The sequence below is a fragment of the Tachypleus tridentatus genome, chromosome 8 (genome assembly GCF_004210375.1).
Source record: "Tachypleus tridentatus isolate NWPU-2018 chromosome 8, ASM421037v1, whole genome shotgun sequence".
Taxonomy (NCBI): domain Eukaryota; kingdom Metazoa; phylum Arthropoda; class Merostomata; order Xiphosura; family Limulidae; genus Tachypleus; species Tachypleus tridentatus.
Window position 1 is genome coordinate 11,104,720 of NC_134832.1, and position 22,755 is coordinate 11,127,474.

General features: G+C 32.3%; 1 protein-coding gene across 5 annotated transcripts in view; it reads left to right on the forward strand.

Moving 5' to 3' along the window:
• Elp1 (elongator complex protein 1) overlaps nucleotides 1–22,755 on the forward strand; it is a 145,892-nt gene that overhangs the window by 107,513 nt on the left and 15,624 nt on the right. For 4 of the 5 annotated variants that reach the window (XM_076517610.1, XM_076517611.1, XM_076517612.1 and 1 more), the window contains 7 exons: nucleotides 2,403–2,526; nucleotides 16,481–16,575; nucleotides 16,758–16,959; nucleotides 17,614–17,675; nucleotides 20,229–20,291; nucleotides 20,803–20,977; nucleotides 21,903–22,014. In XM_076517610.1, coding sequence (XP_076373725.1) covers nucleotides 2,403–2,526; nucleotides 16,481–16,575; nucleotides 16,758–16,959; nucleotides 17,614–17,675; nucleotides 20,229–20,291; nucleotides 20,803–20,977; nucleotides 21,903–22,014 — 833 coding nt within the window. Of the gene's footprint in view, nucleotides 1–2,402; nucleotides 2,527–16,480; nucleotides 16,576–16,757; nucleotides 16,960–17,613; nucleotides 17,676–20,199; nucleotides 20,292–20,802; nucleotides 20,978–21,902; nucleotides 22,015–22,755 lie in introns of those variants that run through there. The other variant, XR_013032332.1, reaches the window with a different exon arrangement.

Here is a 22,755-nt window from a genome sequence, read left to right on the forward strand (position 1 = left end):
TAATTGCTTGCTATTATTTATTAAAATCACATTAACATCTTCTTTTATTACACACAAGAATGTCTGTTTTTGGAAAGGTTGCTGTTTCAGCGGCTTATTTCACAAATGTTTATTGCATAAAATGTGCAGGACACCTTTTCACATCTATATCATTATACAAATATTTTTGCTCAAGGTGGCAACTGCCAAATATCCCCTAGTCATAAGGTCAAGAGTGACACAATGCAACAATCCCATAAACAATAGAAAAGGTCCTTAACCAGTCAAACTACAGAAGGAAACATATTGGGTTAAAATTTTGTACTTGATCTTAAATGTATTTAGTATTTTCAAAGATTATAACTTAGAGGGTTTTATATGTAAGAAAAAAGTATATTAAAGTATTGCTCATTATTGTAAATATCAGTTATTGATATACTGCAGATGTTAAACATCATTGATATTGCAAACTGTTCTTTATTTATAGGAGATATTAAAAAGTGATCATATATATTTGAATTAGAATGCACGGCTTAGAAGTTTTTGCAAAGTAAGTCTTAATTTTCCTTAACCGCAGTGAAATTATATATTTATAATGAACCAAATTTTGTTTAAAATTGACTTGAAGATTATAGTAATGAAAAAGTTGTGCAGTTCTTATTTTTTATATTCCATATTTTACTTTTCTTGTTCATTAAAGCCATCAACAGGAAAAAGTTTATCAAGTGAAATTTATGTATTATAATTTATTCTGGATGAGCCTCGAATTTATTGTTATTTATTGTAATTTATCTTGGATGAGTCTTTGATTTATTATGTTATGCACATTATGTATTATGATCTCAAATAATTTAAATTTGAATTTAGAAGTTAATTAAATTTCAATATCAAATTTATGATATTTGTTAACAAGATTGATACATGCAACTTTTTTCTTAACACAAATATATTTTAATATACAAACAACAATACAGTTTGTAATAATGGTTATTACAAATGATGATTTATATACAAAAAAAAAAGTTTACAAACTCACGAACAATGTTCAGTCTTCTTTCTGGTCTGGGACTAAATATTTTATTGATGGTCCAAGTTCAAAATGGGCAAATTAATTCTGAGTTGATATCATTACACTCTTCTTAAGCTAGCTAGCTGTCTATTTTTGGCTGGCCTCCTGCCACTTACAAGCTGACTTTTTACTGATAAAAATATTCGATGTTCTTGTAGAAACACTAACATCTGAAGTTAATTCACTTAAGTTAAATAGTTTATAATCTTCAAAATCTGTAAACACGCCTGATCAAATATCTGTTGTTTTCAGATTAATAAGTGTTTATCTTAGTTACAGCTTCTAGAGTTTATAGTATACTAACTAACAAACTGGAAACAATATAATTTTAAAGCTGTCTTTCCATGTATTGCAATAGCTAGCTGTTATATTCATTAAGGGAGATTCTCAAAAATTCTCTTGGCAACAATAGTTGAAGCTACATTGGTGCTTTCATACAACATATATTGTTGATTCTTACACTCAAGAACCTTTTACAAACTTGGAGAACAGGTGGGACTTGTATAATGCACACATAACAATATACATTAAACTTAAACAAACATAGATATTAAAATGAAAATCTATTATAAATTAATGTAAAGGTGTGCATTTAACTCTTGAGTGCATAGCATGGATCACAAAGCTTATGGTGAAATGTGTTTAGTTAGAATATATTTTTTCATTTCCTCAGTTGGAACATTTCACTGAATGTAACATTGTTAACTTTGAAATACATTGAACTTGAACAATGTGTTGCACATTTGTCAGATGTTAAAAATAATTATTGTAAATGTGAATGATATATTTATCATAGGTGCTCTGTAAAAATGTAAAATATAGAAATAGTATCAAGAGCATGTTGAAGGTATGTCAAATACATCATCATCTTCAAAATGTGGAAGATGTTCACTGTGCCCTGTTTGAAGAACTGAAAAACTGGCAAACTTGTCCAAAGTACTATTTATCTATCTGCTTTGGACATTAAAAATAATGTAAACAACTGTATATTATAACTGCAGTAAATAGCTGTAAAGTTTGTAATAAAATTTGCTATTGACTTTACCTGGTGTCTTGTATTTTTCATATGCTGTTTTACATTATTTTTCTTCTATTTTTCAAACTGAAGTGTTCTAATACATCCCTGAATTGCTTTTTGCCAGCCAAAGATATGTTTTATAATGAATTTTTTATTTAATTTTTGTTTTAATCTTCCTCTTCCTAATTGGATCACTTGTAACCCATGTTATGCATTAAATAACATATATAAAATTGATTTAAGGGTTAAAAAATTAATGAAGGTCAACTTATTTTCAGTTGTTTTCATTTCTGCTATTTATTAGAATAAATAGTTTAATTTACTATTTTGTTATAGGATCCAAAAGAATACTTACCATTTTTAAATGAGCTGCAACAACTGGACCCTACTTATCAAAAGTATAAAATTGACTTACATCTTCATCGATTTAAAAAATCACTCCATCATATCTGTAAATGTGGTAAGTAAGTGAATGTGATGTCAGTATTGTATTAAGTACCATATGTAGTGTTTTAAATTTCTTGTATTTTAACAACATTTATAACATACTGTATAAAGAAATCTGTTAAGTGTGTGTACAAGTTGTGTGATGTGTTTTGCAGAGCTCAGCAAATAAATAGATAGTTACCTGTGAGTAATTAATTGATTAATATCACAAAAGTAAGAAACTAATCAAAATTAGAGCTTTTAAATATTTAATGTTTTTGATTATTCCAAATATTCAAGCAATCAAAATATTGTTATTATGTTTATTTGTTTTTAAGCACAAAGCTGTATGATAGAGAAGTGATTTGAAAGTCTTGGGTTTTATTCCCATTGCCACTAAATTTACTTGTCTTTGTTATTGAAAAGCTACTAATGTCATCTGCCATTGTTATTAATTTTGAACTGCTGAATAGAGGGAAGGAAACTGGCTAGTATCACCCATATTTAGTGCTCTGGCTACTTTAAGCATTAAAGTGTAAATTTACTGTTTTTTTTCTATCCACTGTGTTATTTTTCTAATTTATAAATACATAACTATATTCTTTAACCCTATCACGATGGGCATATTCTATTTTATGACATTTTGACAACCTAGTTTATGTTATACCAATTAGTATAGCACAAAATCTTAGCTAATAATAAAAATTTTAATAGTATATAAGTTTTAAGATCTTTGTTTTATCAGACTACATTTTTCAAAAATCTTGAATATCCCTTGGTGTTACACTTTCAGTAGGCAGCTCCTCTTCTCTATTTTATCAACAATCCCTTCAATAAATACAGATTTCAATGTAAAGTACTCAGTATAAAATTAACATCACTTGGACAAACCAGTCTTTATTTGTATTTGGTTAGAGAGCAGTCATATAGAAAATCAGAAATCTGCTTCTGCATGTACCTGTCGCATCTTTTCTTTCAGGTTTTGTTAATAGTTTTCTCGTGCGTACAATTCTGTATTATCTACAACCCATAGATATCCAAGGTTTTCATCTGTCAAATAACATTTTGCATAATGTTTTTTGAACAGAGAATTGCTAATTTCACTGTTAGTAGGAGCTTTGTTCCCATGGGAAAGATAATGATTAGCTTGGATGATTTTTTAACAGTTCTTATCACATAGTTTGAAAGCCAGAATAATTTTGATCATTAGGGGAAATTGTATACCTTTTTGTATGTTATTGGTCTGTGTTACTTGTTGCATTATTCAATTAAATAAAAATTATTTAATGCATTACTATCATTATCATAAAAATGTAGGGTTAAGTGTCATCAACATTCAAAAGTGAGAAAAGCAAAGATTTGGTAAGTACTTTATTTCTTGTTTTTCATGTTTATTTGATATTTATTGTTATAAATTAACTAAAATGTAATATTAGGGATTTCTTTGAGTTAGTTTAGGGTAGTTAAAAATAAATCATAATAAAAATTTTTCATGAGACAATAAAGGAATAAAGTTTAATTATAAATATATGTACACTCTTATGAGTTTAAAACTATTTAGTATAAATGAATGTAGTTTTGTGCTACAAGTTGAAGCCATTTTAGAAAGAAAAAGTAATTTAGATTAGAAAATTGTTTTAATGGTTGTGTAGAGAAAATATCAGATGGAACAGAGTTTTACTGAAAATGAACATCTGAAATATATTTAGGAGGTTTTAGAGTTTACACAAATCAAGTCAGGTTTTTGAGATGATGTAAAGTGTTTTTCATTTTAACATGAAAATTACTATGTACAGGATTTCAAAACAAATACTGAATAAATTGATGAACAAATCATTTTTAGTTTTTTTAAAATACTTCACAAATAAATATGATTTTTGTAGGTTAAGAACATACAATGTTTGCTGAGAGACTGTTAATTTTGAAGATACATTCTTTGTTAGAAGTCAGTATCCATTATTTGACAATGACTAAGAAAGTCACTAAGGGGACATTTTGAGCTTCCAGTTTGGTTTTTCACATGTCAGTAAGTGCATGTAAGGGAGTATTGCCAAAAATTGAAAGAAATGAGTGTGGGCCACTGTGTTTGATTTACTAAATGTTGTGATGTTTTTTTACTCTAGGCTGTCAATATTGAGTTCCTTCCCTTTGGTGTGGATTCCTGTTCATGGTGAGGGGACCTCCCAGGGAAGGTTTTGTTCTTTCAGTTTACCTCCTTTGGGATCTAAACATCCACCCACGTAGTTGCCATGCGTGGCGACCTGTGAAGGGGAGGAGAGGATCCTGATGGTTGAGGGGTCCAACCCTAACACACCACTTTGGCCTTGAATTCTTGTAGACAGGCAGCCTTTTGGTAGCCCCCGTTGGGTCAGTTGGCTGGTCAACTTGGGCTAGAGTCAACCAAGTACCAGTGTTGGAAGTTTTCAACAGGTGTTGTGGACATTGTGCTGATGCACCTGCTAGGTGGGTAAGATGTCAAAGCCAGAATGAATCTTCGATCACGTTCACAACTACTATATCTTCTATCACCAGTTCCGAGGTCATATGGGACAGGATTTGAAAGGTCAGTGGGCACTACAATTCTGTCCCCTTCTTCATCTTGCTCTCTGATGGCCAAGAGGTGGCTGATGTCCAGAGCATCGCCGATACTCTAGGTGAAAGCTTTTGCCGGGCATTTAGCACTTCTGCTTGTTCCTCCACCTTCTTGGCTATCAAGACTCGGGCAGAGCATTCACCTCTTTCCTTTCGAACTGTCTTTTTGACTATAATTGTCCCTTTACACTGGTGGAACTGAAAATGGCCCTTCATTGGTCTGGCAGTACATCTGTTGGACCTGATGATCTACACTATGACATGCTGCACTGTCTCTCTCCTGCTTCTCTTGATATTCTTCTACTTGTTTGTAACTGGATCTGGCAGGAGAATGTTTTTCTTGATTCCTGGTGCCAAGCTATTATCTTACCCTTCTCTAAACCTGGGAAAGATCCCAAGATTCCCTCACACTACCGTCCAATTGCTTTGACGAGCTGTCTCTGTAAGACCTTAGAGAGGATGGTTAATGCTCGTCTTGTTTGGTTCCTCGAATCAAACAACCTCCTCTTGCCCACTCAGTGTAGGTTCCGACGACAGCATTCCACTACAGACCACCTAATTTGACTTGAAACATCAATCAGAGAAGCCTTTCTCAAATAAACATCCTTTTTCAATATTTTCTGACATTGAGAAGGATTATGACACAACATGGAGGTATGGCATTTCGTGAGACCCATTTTTTAATGGACAGGAGATTCCAAGTTTTTGTGGGTTTGACACTTTCCTGTTCTTTTGTACAGGAACTTGTGGTTCCTCAGGGCTGTGTTTTGAGTGTCACAGTTTTCAGTATAAAGATAAATGCCATCACTGAACAACTCCCTCTCACTGTTGCAAACGGGCTCTATGTTGACGACTTTCCCATCTCGTGTCGGTCGTCAAACATGAGATATATTGAGTGGCAACTACAAACTGCCCTCAATCATGTACTGAAGTGGGAGCGAACAGCTTTAAGTTTTCTCTCTCTAAAACCGTTTGCATGCACTTTTGCTGCCAACGGGGTATCCACCCTGATCCTGAACTCCGTATTGGTGAAGTTTCGCTGTCAGTGGTCCCTGAAACCAAGTTCTTGGGGCTTATCTTTGACCGTAAGCTGACCTTTGTACCACACTTAAAGCAGCTAGGGGTCAAATGCACAGGAGCGCTGAACATCCTCCGTGTCCTCTCTACTGCCAGTTGGGGAGTGAATTGATGTTCTATGTTAAAGATATATCGTGCTCTTATTTGTTCAAGACTCGACTATGGATCAATGGTCTGTGGCTCTGCCAGACCCTTGGCCTTAATGATGCTGGACCCCATTCATCATCAAGAACTTCAACTCTGCACTGGGGCTTTCCGCACCTCCCCAGTTCAGAGCTTATATGTGGAATCTCACAAACCTTTTCTGCACCTTCGCCATTTGCAACTGTCTTTACTTCGAAACTTCGCTTCTTACCAAAGCATCCCACTTGGGTATGTGTTTTCCTTCCTCAGTGGGCCTTACTTTTTCAAAACAGATGATCTGATGTTGCTCCTTTTGGCCTTCACATCCAGGTGCAATTGGATGAATTGGGTCTGTCCTTGGAAAACATTGCAAATCCACTGGTCAGCCCATCCCCCCATAGCTTATTACAGCCCCCAAATGTGCCCTTTTTTAATTATATTGACCTCCGGTCATGTCTAACATTACATAACTTGCATTGTCATGGTGCACATGCTCTTGTTACATATTCAGAAATGTAAAACTTACCTTTAGTTTTGCCTGTGTTTTAGTGGTCTAATATTTTGTAATATACAGTCACATTTCAATTATTATACACTATATATATAGGTTATTAGTATTTTGAAATAAATTATTAAAGTTATTCTTCTGAAAATATAGAACGAGGAACCAAGAAGTAAAGCAAACAGTTATATCTTCATGCGATGATCTTTGTACTCAGTTGCTGCTGGACATAGATTTCTAAGCCTTTTAAAATTTTGCATGTGGAGGATACCAAACAAACTTTTTTTAGAATTTACATGTATGTAGATATGTATATATAGTTGAATAACCAAAAAATCATAAATAACTATACTGATACCATAAAATTCCACTATAATTTATTAAGCTTACTAACTAAGTAAGATGTATTCATTTTAAAAAAATGTGAAACTTCAAGCAGATTAAAGACACAAACTACCTACTTGAAAACTTTGTTTGACAGGACGTGGTAGCATTTTCACACATTAAAATGGCTGAAAAAACCAATAGGGTAAATACTAACCTGTCAATTGGTTATTCACATTGAGGATGTGTATATATCCAAAAATAGAAAGAGGTGAATAAGGCCACCGCACTTGATTCAGTACATAAGCCATATCTCAATGAAGTAAAAAGATACAAGATTCTTATTTTATATTTTAGCTAGATAATATTGGTAATTTGAGTTTCTGATTTGTTCAAAACTATAGACTTTGTATTTTGACATCACAAACATCTAATTTTAGACAGTGCTACATTCACCATACCACATGTATTCATGTGTTCTTTTAATACTTTTAATTTAGAAAGTTAACTTGTATATAATATTAAAGTTTAAATTATAATCTACAGTTTGATTTCAAACTTATTGTCATAAGTTCAAGAAATAGTAATTCAATAAAAGTTTGAATGCAAGTCAACAAACGTCATGACATAGATTTTGAGAAAGCTAAAATAAAGACCTTTATTTCACTCTTCATTCCATTTTAAACCCTTTTACATTTAATTATCCTAGTTGTTGTTTAAATATGTAATTACATTTTATCCTTGAACTTTTTTCACAACTTAATTTTCTCCTGTTTCACTGTTGTTTTAAGCTAGCTATTCACTTAAAATCACTAAACATTTTTAATGGTATGTTTTATAACAATTGAAATTCATAATAGATCTGTTGATTGAATTCAGAAGTAACCAAGGTCATGAAGTTTCAAACCACTGTCATGTATCGTTTCACATCATCATCAGTGGTTTAACATTGTTTCAGAATACTACATTTCCATTACGTTTTACTAAATACATTAGAATTGTTCTTCTCACATAAACTGATCATGTTTGTTTTCCATTCTAATGATTTAAATTAACGACGGGTCAAACAGATACAAGAGTTGGATGTTCTCAACAGGTGTTGTGGACATTGTGTCTGATGCTGGTGTTGGGTATAGTGCTCACAAAACCCTTACAGATGTTGCTACAAAGTCCATGTTTAGCACTGTAATGTGTTCCGTCATAGGGCTCCATGGTGTATGGAGTCAGTGGACACCGAAATATTCCTTTTTATGGATCCACCAAAAAAAAACTTAAATAAAATAGTGAAAAAACAGTCCATAGGTAAATGATCACGTCTTGAAGATTTTGAGCAGCGATCTTCAACATCTGTAACACCTGTACCTCATTTTCTTATATTTCATTCTCTTCCAGACAAACCTTTAGAGCAAATGTCTCTCTTTTTTATTTAGAAGAGACATGAGGGACTTGCTGGCTCTCCAAAGTCCATCAAAAAGCTTCACATTTCATACAATGAACTCCTTTTGCATTCAAAGGTGATTGGGGATATACCTATTGAGGTTACATCTCATGCTACTTTGAATTCATCACGAGGAGCTGTTGTTGAGAGATTTTGGAAGAATATCCCAGAGTCAGAGATTCTCACTGGTTTCTTCACCCAAGGAGTTTCTGCAGTGAGGCATATCATCACTCGCAAAGATGGAATTACAATGCCAATCAGTATCCTTATTCTGACATCTACATCACCATGTCCACTTGTTACCATCAAGGCAAGTTATCTTAATTGCAGGGTAAAGCCATACATTCCAAACCTCCAGGTGAAACCTTTTGCCAGATATCTAGCATTTTTGCTTCTTCCTCCACCTTCTTAGTCATCAAGACTTGGGCAGAGTGATCACTTCTTTCCTTTTGAGCCAATTGTCTCTATGACTACAATCGTCCCTTTAAACTGGTGAAACTCAAACTGGCCCTTTATTGGTCTGGCAGTACATTGGTTGGACCTGATGATGTACACTATGAAATTCTGCACTTGCTATTTCCTGCTGCTCTTGCTATTATTCTCATTGTTTTTAACCAGATGTGGCAGGAGAATCTTTTTCCTGATGCATGGTACCAGGCTATTGTCCTACATTTCTCTAAGCCTGGGAAGGATCCTAAGATTCCTTCAAACTACCATCCAATTGCTTTGACAAGCTGTCTGTGTAAGAGGATGGTTGATGCTTGTCTTGTTTGGTGCCTTGAATCAAACAGTCTCCTGTTGCCCACCCAGTGTGGGTTCCAACAGTAGTGCTCCACCGTGGACCACCTGATTCAACATGAAATGTCAATCAGAGAACCTTTTCTCAACCAACATCTTAACATTGAGAAGGCTTATGATATAACATGGAGGTATGGCATTTTGCGAGACCTCCTTGTATATGGGTTGCATGGCCATTTGCCCATTTTTGTTTAAAATATTTTAATGGACAGGAGATTCCAAGTTCGTGTGGGCTCGACACTTTCCCGTTTTGTTCTACAGGAACTTGGAGTCCCTCAGGGCTGTGTTCTGAGTGTCACACTTTTCAGTATAAAAATTAATGCCATCACTGAACAACTCCCTCTCACTGTTACAAATGGGCTCTATGTCGACAGCTTTCACATCTCATGTCATTCGTCGAACATGAGATATATTGAGAGGCAGCTACAGACTGCCTTTAATTGTTTACTGAAGTGAACCACAGCAAATGGGTTTAACTTCTCTTTCTCTAAAACCGTTTGCATGTACTTTTGCCTCCAGTCGGGTATTCATCCTGATCCTGAACTTCATATTGGTGAAGTTGTGTTGCCTGTGGCCCCTGAGATAAAGTTCTTGGGGCTTATCTTTGACCATAAGCTGACCTTTATACCACCGATCAAGCAGCTATGTGTAAAACATAGAAGAGCGCTAAACATCCTCCGTGTCCTCTCTTCCACCACTTGGAGAGCAGATCATTGTTCTATGCTAAAGATATATAGTGCAGTTATTCGATCGAAATTTGACTATGGATCACTGGTCTATGGCTCTGCCAGGACCTTGGCCTTAAACATGCTGACCACATTCATCATCAAGGACTTCAGCTCTGCACTTCCCCAGTTCAGAGCTTATACATAGAGTCTCATCAACCTTCTTTGCACCTCCATCATTTGCAACTGTCTTTACTGTATGCTTTGAAACTGTTCCTTACCAAAGCATCCCACCTGGGGTTGTGTTTTCCTTCCTAGATGGGCCATACTTTTTCAGAACAGACAATGTGCCATTGCTCATTTTGGTTTTCGTGTTCAGGCGCAGTTGGATGAATTGTGTCTGTCCTTGGATAACATTGCTGTATTCACTGGTCAGCCCATCCTACCATAGCTTATTACAGTCCCCAAATATATGTGACCTATCTTTAAGTCATCTGAGAGAAGCAGATCCTCCTGATTAGAAATACTGTTTGTTATTTGTTGAACATCTTTTGAACCATCCTTCCATTCCTATTTATACAGATGACTCGAAATCAGATGACTCTGGGCTCTGCCGTGGTTTGTTGTGGTTCGGTGGTTGCGCACTGAATCCCCTCTACAGCTTCTGTGTTTACTGCTGAACTGTACGCCATATCTCTTCTCTTACCCTGGATCATATTGAAGCTGAGCAGTACTCCGACTGCACTATTTATACTGACTTCCTTAGTTCTCTGCTGGCCTTGGAATCCCTTCACGTAGACTGACACCCTGTTCTCACTGATATTCAAAACTGACTAGCCCATTTCTCATTAACATCTACTTTTATCCAGCTTTTCTGGATACCAGGCCACGTTGGTATTCGCGGGAATGTGCTTGCAGACATGGCAGCTAAATCTATCTGCTCTGGCACTATCACCACTGTGCCTATTCCGTACATGGACTATGGTCCTGTATTCAAGGCTTGGCTCCGTGCCAGCTGGAAGTCCACTTGGAGTGAGCAACGTGACATCAAGCTTTTTCAAATTAAACCCTATATTGGACTTTGGCTGTTTAGCTTCTGTAAGGTTCAGAAGGAGGAAGTTGTTCTAACTAGACTACGCATTGGTCACAGTTTTTTAACTCATCGTTTTCTTTTATCTGGAACTGTTACACCAGTGTGTAGTTTGTGTAACACTCAAATCACTGTAAGCCACATTTTACGTTCCTGCCATCGTTACGACTCTCAACGACTGCACTATTTTAAACATGTTCTGTCCCAGGGTTTGTCTGTGACATTGGACAGTGTTAATGGTGATGGTGACACTGTTCACCTTGATAAAGTTTTTAGTTTTTTAATGGCCATTAATCTTTTTAACCTCATTTAAATGTTTGTTATTTATTCATTACACCTTTTTAATTGTGGTTCCCTTTTCAATCTCAATCTCTCTAGTTCAATTTGACATTGTAAAATGGCCAGAACATTAAATAACTCGACACCAGGACTGGAAAGGCCAACTTCAGGTGACTAACGCTGCTGTTTGAACTATCCGCTTGAACTACCCATTAGTCGTCCTGGCGAGTTGTTATTACACTTTTGCTGCATGTCATTTAACACTTTTATTACTTTAACTTTTAGTACTGGCCATAATGACACATAACCCGGAACCAGGACTGGAAAGAGCAACTTCAGGTGACTGACGGTGATTCTTGTATTTACCTGTTAGTCTTCCTGGCGGGTTATGATCATTACCTTTCTGCTACAGGAAGTCCTTTACAACTTTGTAGACTGGATGTCAACATTGGTTTTATGCCATTTTATGTTTTGTTTATACCTTTGTTTCCTTTTACAAATTTTACTACATTTACTTTACTTTTACCTTTTTACAGGACATTTGGCAATTTTTATTACGATTTTGCTCTATGCCTTTTAATACTTTTCTTATTTTACCTTTTGATAATGGCTGTTATGACAACATAACCTGGAACCAGGACTGGAAAGGCCAACTTCAGGTGACTGACGGTTTTTGTACTTACCTGTTAGTCTTCCTGGCGGGTTATGATCATTACCATTTTGCTAGAGAAAGTCCTTTACAACTTCTCTTACTCTGCTTTCTTTCTTAACATTGTAGACTAGGTGTCTACATTGGTTTTATACGTTTTCTGTTTTTCAGTGCTGTTTTGTTTTACCTTCATTTCCTTTTATGTATTTTACTACATTTAATTTATTTTTACCTTTTTACCAGACATTTGGCACAGATAGCCAACCTTTTTTGTGCCATAAAACATTAAATCAATCAATCAATCAACCTTCCTAACACTTTCTGGATGTTGTTTCCTGAGCAGAGCAACTGGTGTTGATTGGAATTGGACATTAACAGAAGATCAGTGTTGGATTGCTCCATATTTGAAAAACAAACAATGGTCATTAGTGGATGCTGTTAGCATTTCATTCTCAAAATAGGAAATTACCATAAACCTTGTGACAAGATATTTTCTTTGACAAACAGATGTTCTTTGATATGCACAAATGGTGATACTTAGAAAAGGTCTATCATATTATATTGAGTGGAAATCAAGAATTACATTAGGAAAAAATTAGTGTACTGATTGTAGGGGCATGTTATACCAATCAATTAATTTGAATGTAAGCAGGTAATAAACCTAACAATTTGTTAATCAGCAAGTACCAATAATCTGTCAGCTATATTGTTTTCTCTTAGTAATGTGATATGAAGGTTGTGTATTGCAACAACAGTGGCTGCTAAGTGTGTGTGTGTGTTATAACACAGATATTTCATACTTTAGTCCACCATATATTTATGCACAAATAATTCAGGATTTTTTTTTTAATGAAATCTCCCTTATAATTGATACTTGGTTTATTCTGTAAGTATGATATTTATAGTTATCTAACATTCATGGGTCTTGGTGTAGATTGTAAAACTGATGTTTCAAGGTATTTGTAAGTTCTAAATTATTGCTTTGTTAAAATTGAAGTATAAAATGAATTAGAAATATATTTAAATATATTTCTCTTCAGGCTGGATATGGACTAGTGGTTATTTTGGTATTCTTATAACTGATTAGTAGGTTATTTTCCCTTATGTTGGTATTCTGCTAATTGATTATTAAGTCAGCCGTCCTTTTGCAAGTAACATGTCAGTTGATCACTAAGTTAAGATACTTTGTGGGTATTCTGCCAGGTGATCAATAGGCCCATAGGCTTTGTTTTTGTATCCTGTCAACTTTTAGTATCAGTAGTTCATAGATATTGTTTTAGTATCATGCCACTTGATCAGTAGATCCAGAAACCCTATGTTAGTACCCTATCAGCAAGTCCCTGTTTCTTATTACTTCAAATTAGTTCAAACTGAATGATTATGAAATATAATAAATATGTAATACTAGAGTCCCAAAAAACGTTAATGTTTGAAATGTGATGAAAATAATAGAATCATTCATTTGCATGAAAAACAAACATGAAACTATTATTTTTTTGTATTTAAATAACATTTTCAAACATTTAAACCCTTAATTTCTGTTTAAGCAGACCCAGATTAATTATAATACTTGGGTATATAAAATATTCAAATCTGTTATAATCTGTTAGAATATTAGCAGTGGATTAAGGTTTTCATTGAGACAGAACAAAATGTCAACGTATTATACTAGGAAGTTATTCATCATATTTGTCTTTCATTTGACCACAAGGTGTCTCTTCTGTGCTATTTCCTGTTTTAAAGAATAGAAAACAAATGTAGAACATTTATGTTAATATCATACATCAGTCCTTTTCCTTCTGTTTCTTTCAACTACATAGCAGAAGGGTGTTTTAAGAGCAATAATTACTATCATTGTAAGTTTGACCACAATGGAATATCTGTTGAAAGAAATTTATCAATGGAAAAAAATGCTAAATAGTTTTAAAGAAAGAAAGCTAGAAGTGAAAAGAAGAAAGCTTCTTTTGTTTCTTTTTTAAAATGAAAGTTGGTGTTGTCATGGATTTTGGAGATGATAATTCTGATGGATGTTTATAAAGTTAATCCTGAAGCTCTTTCATTGTTTTCTTTGCTAAAATATTTTGTGAAAGTCACATTCTGTACTTTGTTTTTAACCTCTTCTATTCAGAATACTTCATGTTATCTTTTGTGCTGAAATATTTAAATTTTTAATCAAGTACCACTGAAAATAGCAGTATATCCTTGCCCAAATAGGATAATTTTGTTTTGAAAGTTGTATGAAAGTAAGTTTCAGTTCTTTGCTGGTTTTGGGCAATGTAAATCCAAATGTAAACAATACAAAAACTAAAGTTAAAAAAAACCCTGTGAGATCATATGAGTACTGTATTACCATATTTTAGGGAATTTAGCTTGGTTAACTTGTACATTCATAGTTAAAAATTACTTTGCTATAGTTTCTCACAAAAAGTACTTTCACTGCAGTTTCACAAGCTCATCTACACATTTGCACACATTAAGTATTTGTACTATAACTTTTGATACAGCATGTGTACCTTCACAAAATGTAAGACGTTTATTAAATATTACAAGTATTTTGTTTACAAAAAATCAAATTTTTAATGAAATATTTTTACTAAATACATGTTTAGTCTAAATAGCTTAAATCTCATAACATATATATTTATTATTTTTTATTATATTGACCTTCCAGTCATGTCTAACATTACATTGTTTTCATTAAGACTTTATATTTTATGTTATTTTCTATACTCTAAAGATGTGGAATTTTTCACTTGACCAACCTTGCAACTATCATAAAAAAATTAGGAAATAAATATATTATGCTTTTTTTTGTGCTAGAATGACTGCATATTAGAACATGAAAGTACATGTTTAGTCTAAGTAGCTTAAATCTCATAACATATATATTTATTATTTTTTATTATATTGACCTCCTGATTAGAAATACTGTTTGTTATTTGTTGAACATCTTTTGAACCATCCTTCCATTCCTATTTATACAGATGATTCGAAATCAGATGACTCTGGGCTCTGCCATGGTTTGTTGTGGTTTGGTGGTTGTTGCATGCAGAATCCCCTCTACAGCTTCTGTGTTCACTGCTGAACTGCATGCCATTTCTCTTGCTCAGGATCACATAGAAGCTAAGCAGTACTCAAACTGCACTATTTATACTGACTTACTTAGTTCTCTAGTGGCCCTGGAATCGCTTCACGTTAGACCCTGTTCTCGCCCATATTCAAAACTGACTGGCCCATTTCTCTTTAACATCTACTTCTATTCAGTTTTCCTTATACTGGGCCATGTTGGTATTTGCGTGAATGAGCTCGCTGACACCACAGCTAAATCTAATTGTTCTGGCACTGTCACCACTGTGCCTGTTCCATACATGGACTATGGTTTTGTATTCAAGGCTCAGCTCCATGCCAGTTTGCAGTCAACTTGGAGTGAGTAACATGAAAACAAGCTTTTCCAAATTAAACTTTATATTGGACTTTGGCTGCTTTGCTTCCATAGGGATCAGAAAGAGGAAGTTGTTCTAACTAGACAACGCATTGGTCACAGTTTTTTAACTCATTGTTTTTCTTTTATGTGGAACTGATGCACCAATGTGTTGTCTGTGTAATATTTAGGTCACAATAAACCTCATTTTATTGTCTTGCTATCATTATGACTCTCAACGAGGGCACCATTTTAAACATGTTATGTCTCAAAGTTTGTTCATAACGTTAGACAGTGTTATTGGTGATGGTGACACTGTCCAACTTGGTAATGTTTTTAGTTTTTTAAAGGCCATTAATCTTTTTAATGCTATTTAAGTTTTTTAATTTATACATTAGACCTTTTTTAATGTGATTCCCTTTTAAGAATCACAGTCCATCTAGTTTGATTTTAAATTAGAAAATGGCCATAACATCAAATAAATCAAAACCAGGACTAGAAAGGCCAACACAGGTGACTAATGCTGCTGTTTGAAATACCCGTTAGTTATCCTGGTGAGTTATAATTAAAATTTTGCTGGAAGTCTTTTTAAACTTTTATTACTTTCCTTTCTGAAAATGGCCTTAACGTCAAATAACTTGGAACCAGGACTGAAAAGGCCAACTTCAGATGACTGACAGTGGTTTTTGAACTTACCTGTTAGTCTTCCTGGCAAGTTATGATAATTACAGTTATGCTACAGAAAGTTTTTACAATTTCTATTACTGTACTTTTTCTCTTATTGTTGTAGACTAGATGTAAACATTAGTTCTTGTGTTATTTATGTTTTTTTTTTAAACTTTGGTTTGTTTTACCTTTATTTCCTTTTATGAATTTTACTAAATTTACTTTAATTTTAACTTTTTACCTGATGTTTGGCACAGATAGCCTAGCTGCTTTGTGCCATAAAATACCAAATCAACCAACCAATAAAAAGTGTAAAAAAATAAGTGTTTTATATATGATTTATACAATTTTTGTTTTTGTGTAGAAGGCCATTTTGATGAGTGTTTGAATTTAATCAAAGACCAAAGGCTGTATAAAGATGCTCTTCATATTTTTAGTGAAGGATCTTCAGAGTGGAAGGTTAGTTAATTTTTAACGTTTGGAAAATATATGTACATTTATGTTATTATGCAAAACAAAGGGCAACATTTTGAAGCCTTGTACTTGTGGCACTACATTTTATTAATGAACTAGTTTTATCATATAAAAATATAAAAAAAACACAATAAAGATACATCTTTTAGCACCTGTAATATTTTTAGGGTATTTGGACAGCTTATGGTGATTATTTAGTTAAGAAAAAATACTATGAAGAAGCTGGTCTTGTGTACTTTCGGAGTGAGCAGTACCAAAAAGCTGTGACAGCATTTCAAGACAGCCAGAATTGGGAACTAGCATTATGTGCTGCAACTAAAGCTGAAATTAGTGAGAATCAAGTGGTACAGCTTGCACTATCATTAGCAGGTAAAGATATAGTTAACTCATGTTCTCTAGTAAACTAAGAAATTTTAATCTTTTCTCAGGAACATAAAAGTATTATTAACTTTTAAGCAATACAAGATCACCTTGTTTGGTCTTATGGTTATCAGAAAATGAAGTATTGTTAACTTGTATGAAAGTTTTTAAGAAGTGTATTATTAACATGTTGATCATGAATTATAAGTAATTACAGCTTGTAGGAAAGAGAAAATAACATATTTGAGTGAAAGTTTAGATGGTGTAGATGCCTCAGATGTGTTTACATGAACAGGAACTATTTGTGACAGTTTCTGGACAATATTATGATCCCTATGAAATAAATAGTTAGTGTGTAAACACTCAACAATAGAATACTAATTGCTGGGTAAATAACGAATAATGTACTATCCAACATATGTCTAGAAAGCAAAGTATTTTTAACTTCTGATCATTGCCAAATGGACTAGTGTATATTTCTTATTAGAAAACAAATACCAGTTTGCACAGCAAATCTTAATTCTTTTAAAGTTTTTAATTGTAAATATAATTAATTTATACAATTTAGTGTTTTTAATATATTTTTCTTGAGTGTAGATACATTGTGGTATTTAACTTTGAAATGTTATGTGAATTTAAATAGTATTAATATTTTATTAATAGAGAAACTGAAAACGAATAAGCACTTTTTTGAGGCAGCTGTACTGCTTGACCAGTATGTGATGGTAAGTTAAAAACTGGTTTGAAGAGTACTTTGCATGTTACATTTGATGGATTTCAGAATAAATATGAGGCTTATTTTATAGCTTTCCTTACGGGTTTTGTATGTCATTAGCATATTTAGATTGACAGCAATGTTTTTTAAACATGTGAGTTATAAACTTTCTTAATTTCTATTAAAAACTTGGAAAGGACGATATTAAAAATTATGAAATGTAAATAATTTAAAATTTTATTAAAGGCATTAGACATTACCCATATCTTTTGCATCTTTGAGTGAGTCACAGGCCCACCATCACTATGAAGGAGAAGCAATGAAACTCTATTCCACTATTTATACATCTTTTTTATGTTGTTATATTGCAGAATTATACCAGAATTATAAATCATTATACCACAAATTTATTTCTATTTAAAAAAAAATATTTTATCAATAAATTTTCAATCTCTGGACCAGATTTTTTATTAAAGTCAACTTCAAATTCTTAAAAATTTGTAACAACTTTAATATATTTAGTTTGTATTTATTATTACAAAATTTAATCAACATAACATTGTTCCAAATAACACTTTGAGAAAGAATGTCATTTGCTATATGTTCAGCTTGAAGGCTATTCATTACTTTTCTATAGCTGATTTCACTCCAATAATTTTAAATTTTACATACTTGACTAATATAAATTAGACCACAAGAGATTTTATAAATGTCATATTTAGCTGTTAAGGTGAATTTACTTTTAAGATTAGTTCTAAAATGACAAAGTTTGACCTAAAGTGAACATATTTGGAGACACTGTTTTAACATATGGCACACAAATACTTTTTTTTATCAATATTATTAATAACAAACTTTAATACACTGTGAAATTTTAAATTTCATCACTTCTATGTGGAAATGTTGATTACATGTATTGGATGGCAACATGGCAATTACACATTGATTTTAACAAATGTACTTTCAGTAAATCCTGCAATACAACTTATATTAGAAATAGAGTATGAAAATATCTTAAATTTTCAGATATTTTAAGTGAGAGAGAAAAATGTAGAAGTTACTTTAATTAAAAAAAATCATTTTTCGTTGCTGTGCTACTATATAAAGGATTGTGTAAATATTTGTTTGTATAGAAAAAGTACCATGAGGATTATATTTTGTGAAACATGTCAATGACAGAAGAATTAATGTAGCATTATTGATAAAATGTATATGTTTTGTAGTAAATTAAAAAATATCACTGCATACTGAAGTTATAATTACTAATATTAATAGAAAGAATATTTCTCTCTCATATATTCAGACTTTTTGTATACATATAATGTTTTTGAGAAACTTAATAATTATCATGTAGCATTTTCACCTCAAGTCAAGCTTAATCATTTAACTGCTCTGAAAGATAAAATCACAATGGTAAGTTTGGTATTTATAAAATCCTTTAAAAGTTAGTCTAATTTGTCTCGACTAAACATGGAGATATTTAAAATTTAGATTTAGTGGCATAAAGCATGCATAAAATAGATAAAATTAATATATAATTTTTAGCTGCAAATATTGCAAAAATGTTCTTTTTTAAAGCATGTAGATATAGAAATGTTTTTTTTATTACATTGATTGGAAAATGGTAAATAATTACACATTGTAATAAGATATACACACTAAATATAAGAAAATCATTATAAATTTTAAGAATTTAAAATAACTTTAAATAGAGAGGCTAGAAACATATATGCAAAAACGGCTCGTTTGGGTTGAGAAAATATTTTACATAGAAGAGAGAACAACGTTTCGACCTTCTTTGCTCTTCTATGTAAAATATTTTCTCAACCCAAATGAGCCGTTTTTGCATATATACTTCTCTACAAGTGGGTTTTCTTGACATCACTGAGAGAGGCTAGAAATTTATTTCTGGAAATTGTTTTAAAACAAATAGATGGCAGTACCTTTGATCCACATTTGTGAATTATTCAAGGAAGGGAATGTGTATAAATATTGGAATAGTGTTTCATTTCTGTCTTCCTCCTTGTAATGGTAGGTCTATGAACCAACAAGACATGTTGAAGTCTAAGGGAGGTTTGGTGTATTCAGTGAAGCTCTTTTTCTGGGTGATTTTGACATTGTCGTAATAAGTATTTCAATAACTATTTTACATAAGGCTTTTTCCAACTTGCTTTTTAAAAGTATTAGTTGTTTTGGTTTAATCAACTGGAGAGAGAGTACCTTTTTTATATTTAATAACTGTGAATGTTGGAAGAAGCATTCAGAAAGTTCTATATAATTACAGCTTTTTTGTATAGTTTTCACTTTGTCTTATACTTTCTCATATGTTCATGTACCTGCAGCACTCTGTAGTACTTACTAAATATTGTTAGAATTATTTTGTAGCTGAGGTTTTTGTTTTAGTTTTAAAAATTTTGCTAAAATAGTTTAATAAAAATACTGTAGAAAGATGATATGAATTTGTGATTTGGTAAGTTTTTTTATGATAAATTTCAATTAACATTTTTATTTATTTATTTATTTTGTTATTACAGAACTTTAGTTAAACTTGTTTATTGTTCAGGACTCCGAGGGTGCTATAGCAACTTTAATTGAAGGTCATAAGTGGAAGGAGGCCATGAGAATGGTAAGTTGTGTAAACAGTTCTATTTTCATTTAGTCTGAAGTTTATTTGTTTTGCTTTTTAAGTTTCAGCAACAGAGATTAAAAACAAATATAAGTAAATATTTTTGCACAGGATTACAAAACATTTTTGGTTCAAATTTTTAATTTTATTGATGAAAATATTTTTTACAGATTCATGCATGTGTATAATAAGGAATAATACATAGGATTGTATTGATATTACACAGTTTTTCTTGTTATGTAATTGTTCTGCCCATCATAATTCATCACATTTTAGTGATGAGTAAAACTAAAGATGCATGGTTGTATTTGTGTCTCTCTCTATACATTGCTATTTTTTACTAGCTTTGTTGTTAGTTACAATGCTTAGTGAACTTAAATTTTCTTATCAAGTACAACATTTTTTAAATTATTCATGACTTGTTAATTGCTCTAGTGAAGTTATATTAGTGGTATATAAAGCCAATCATAATGTTAATAAATTTATGTTATAAACTAGTTAATTTTTACAGATACACAAGTATAAACGTCTAGATCTTATGGAGACACATCTTAGGCCTAACATTTTGACCGAGAGCTCTGTTGTTCAAGAAATGATTCAGGAGGTGACAGAAAAGATTATAACTTATACCCAACGCTTGAAATGTGTTCGTAAAACAAAAAGACTGAAAAAAACTGAAGTTTTGTGTGAGTTTAATTATCATTTGTTATATAAATGTCCATAAAATCTTGAATAGCATATTTTTAACTGTTTTTGTTTTTAAAAGAATTCAATAAAAGATGGGTAGGGATGGAAGAACAAATACTTATTATGTTAACATTACATTGCTCTTTTGTGTTATGTAAGAGCTCTGCCTAGCAAAGTATGGGCTCATAACAGCCCATTATGTGTCTTTGCACTTAACAACAACCAACATAACATAATTTATCACTTGCTATTAATAAGTGAAATTTCATGTTTTTTATTTGTACATTGCTTCTGTATTTCTATTTTCATATCATAAATCATCATATAGTGTTGATGGGTGAGTTGAAATATTCATGAACTTTAATATTATTTTATTTATGGGTTTAAGATGTCCTTCACATTAGTGTTTATGATGATAATATTCACTGTAGAACTTATTATTAAAATATGAGGAACTTAATTAGGTAAAATAAAAATAAACTGGACCATATTTTGGTATTATACAACTTTTTCTGTGTTGTAATTCATTATACCATATTGTGTTGAGGAGAGGAAGGAATTGTGTGTTTTAAGGTAATATAATCTGGCCTAGTAAAGTAATTATGTGGTTTACAATAGAGCTTTTTGTGTTTTTACCAGTAGAAAATACCTGAATGTTTATAATTCTTTACTACAGTTTCTGACAGTTGTTTTCATCTGTAACCTCATGAAAAAAGTGTCAGTGTCAAGTAGTTTTTAATTAGGGTCACTAATAAAAAAAATTGAAAAGTACTAATAATAAACTACCTTGTAAAGAGGCTGAAAACTATGTCTTCTTTTTAACACAGTAAAATATGTCCCAGTGGGTTAAAACCTTCTTATGTTAGTATTATCAGAGAATAATATATGGAAAATGTTGCTTGTTTATAATGTTCTGTTTTGCAGGTGATGAAACCTTCTCAAACGATACAGACTTGTACTCAGATATCAGCAGTGTTAGTGGACTGTCCAGCAAACTACCCTCTTTCGCTTGTAAACGAGCTTCTTCATTATCGGGGTAAAGATAGAACCAGTTAAAATTTGTAGGAAATTAAAACTTGAAGATTAAGATAGATCAACATGATCATTAAGGTATAGGTATTTCTAGTTATAAGTTGTATTTTATGAGTGAAACAGATGATAAATATAACTAATATATATTAATGATTATGTTGATTTTACTAAATTTTTATTATCATTCTCATTTTATGTGTTAGGTGTACCAGATAACTTGGTACATTTATTTATGGCTATCTTGCTGTTAGATTTGGTACTTAGGTTTTGTTCACCTTTTGGTGGCAGTGTTTTAAATATGAAATATGTTTATCATGAACTACAAAAGTGGTTCAAATAGGGATTGCAGTGAATTTCATAGAACCTTAATATAGCTTTTGGAAAAAAACACTTTAATTAAACGGTAAACATCACTTTAAAATTTTCACTATTGACTGCCAAGACTGTGTGCATATAAAAATGCACAAAGAGGTATGTATGTTAGACTTGCAAAGAAAAAAAGTCCACACAAAATGGTCCATTTGTGCTTATTATTATTATTCTCTTGTAAGCTTACAATAACAACAGCTTGGTATATTTCATCCAAACCTTTTATAGAATACTAAATAAGGTACTGGGTACTGCAAAGTTCATAGGATTATTGAAAAGCTGGTTTGTTTTTCTTCTGTGTTTTACCTAAGCTAAAACAACTTCATAATTATAGTTTAAATGATGTTACCATTACTCCTTTCTTACAAATATCTGG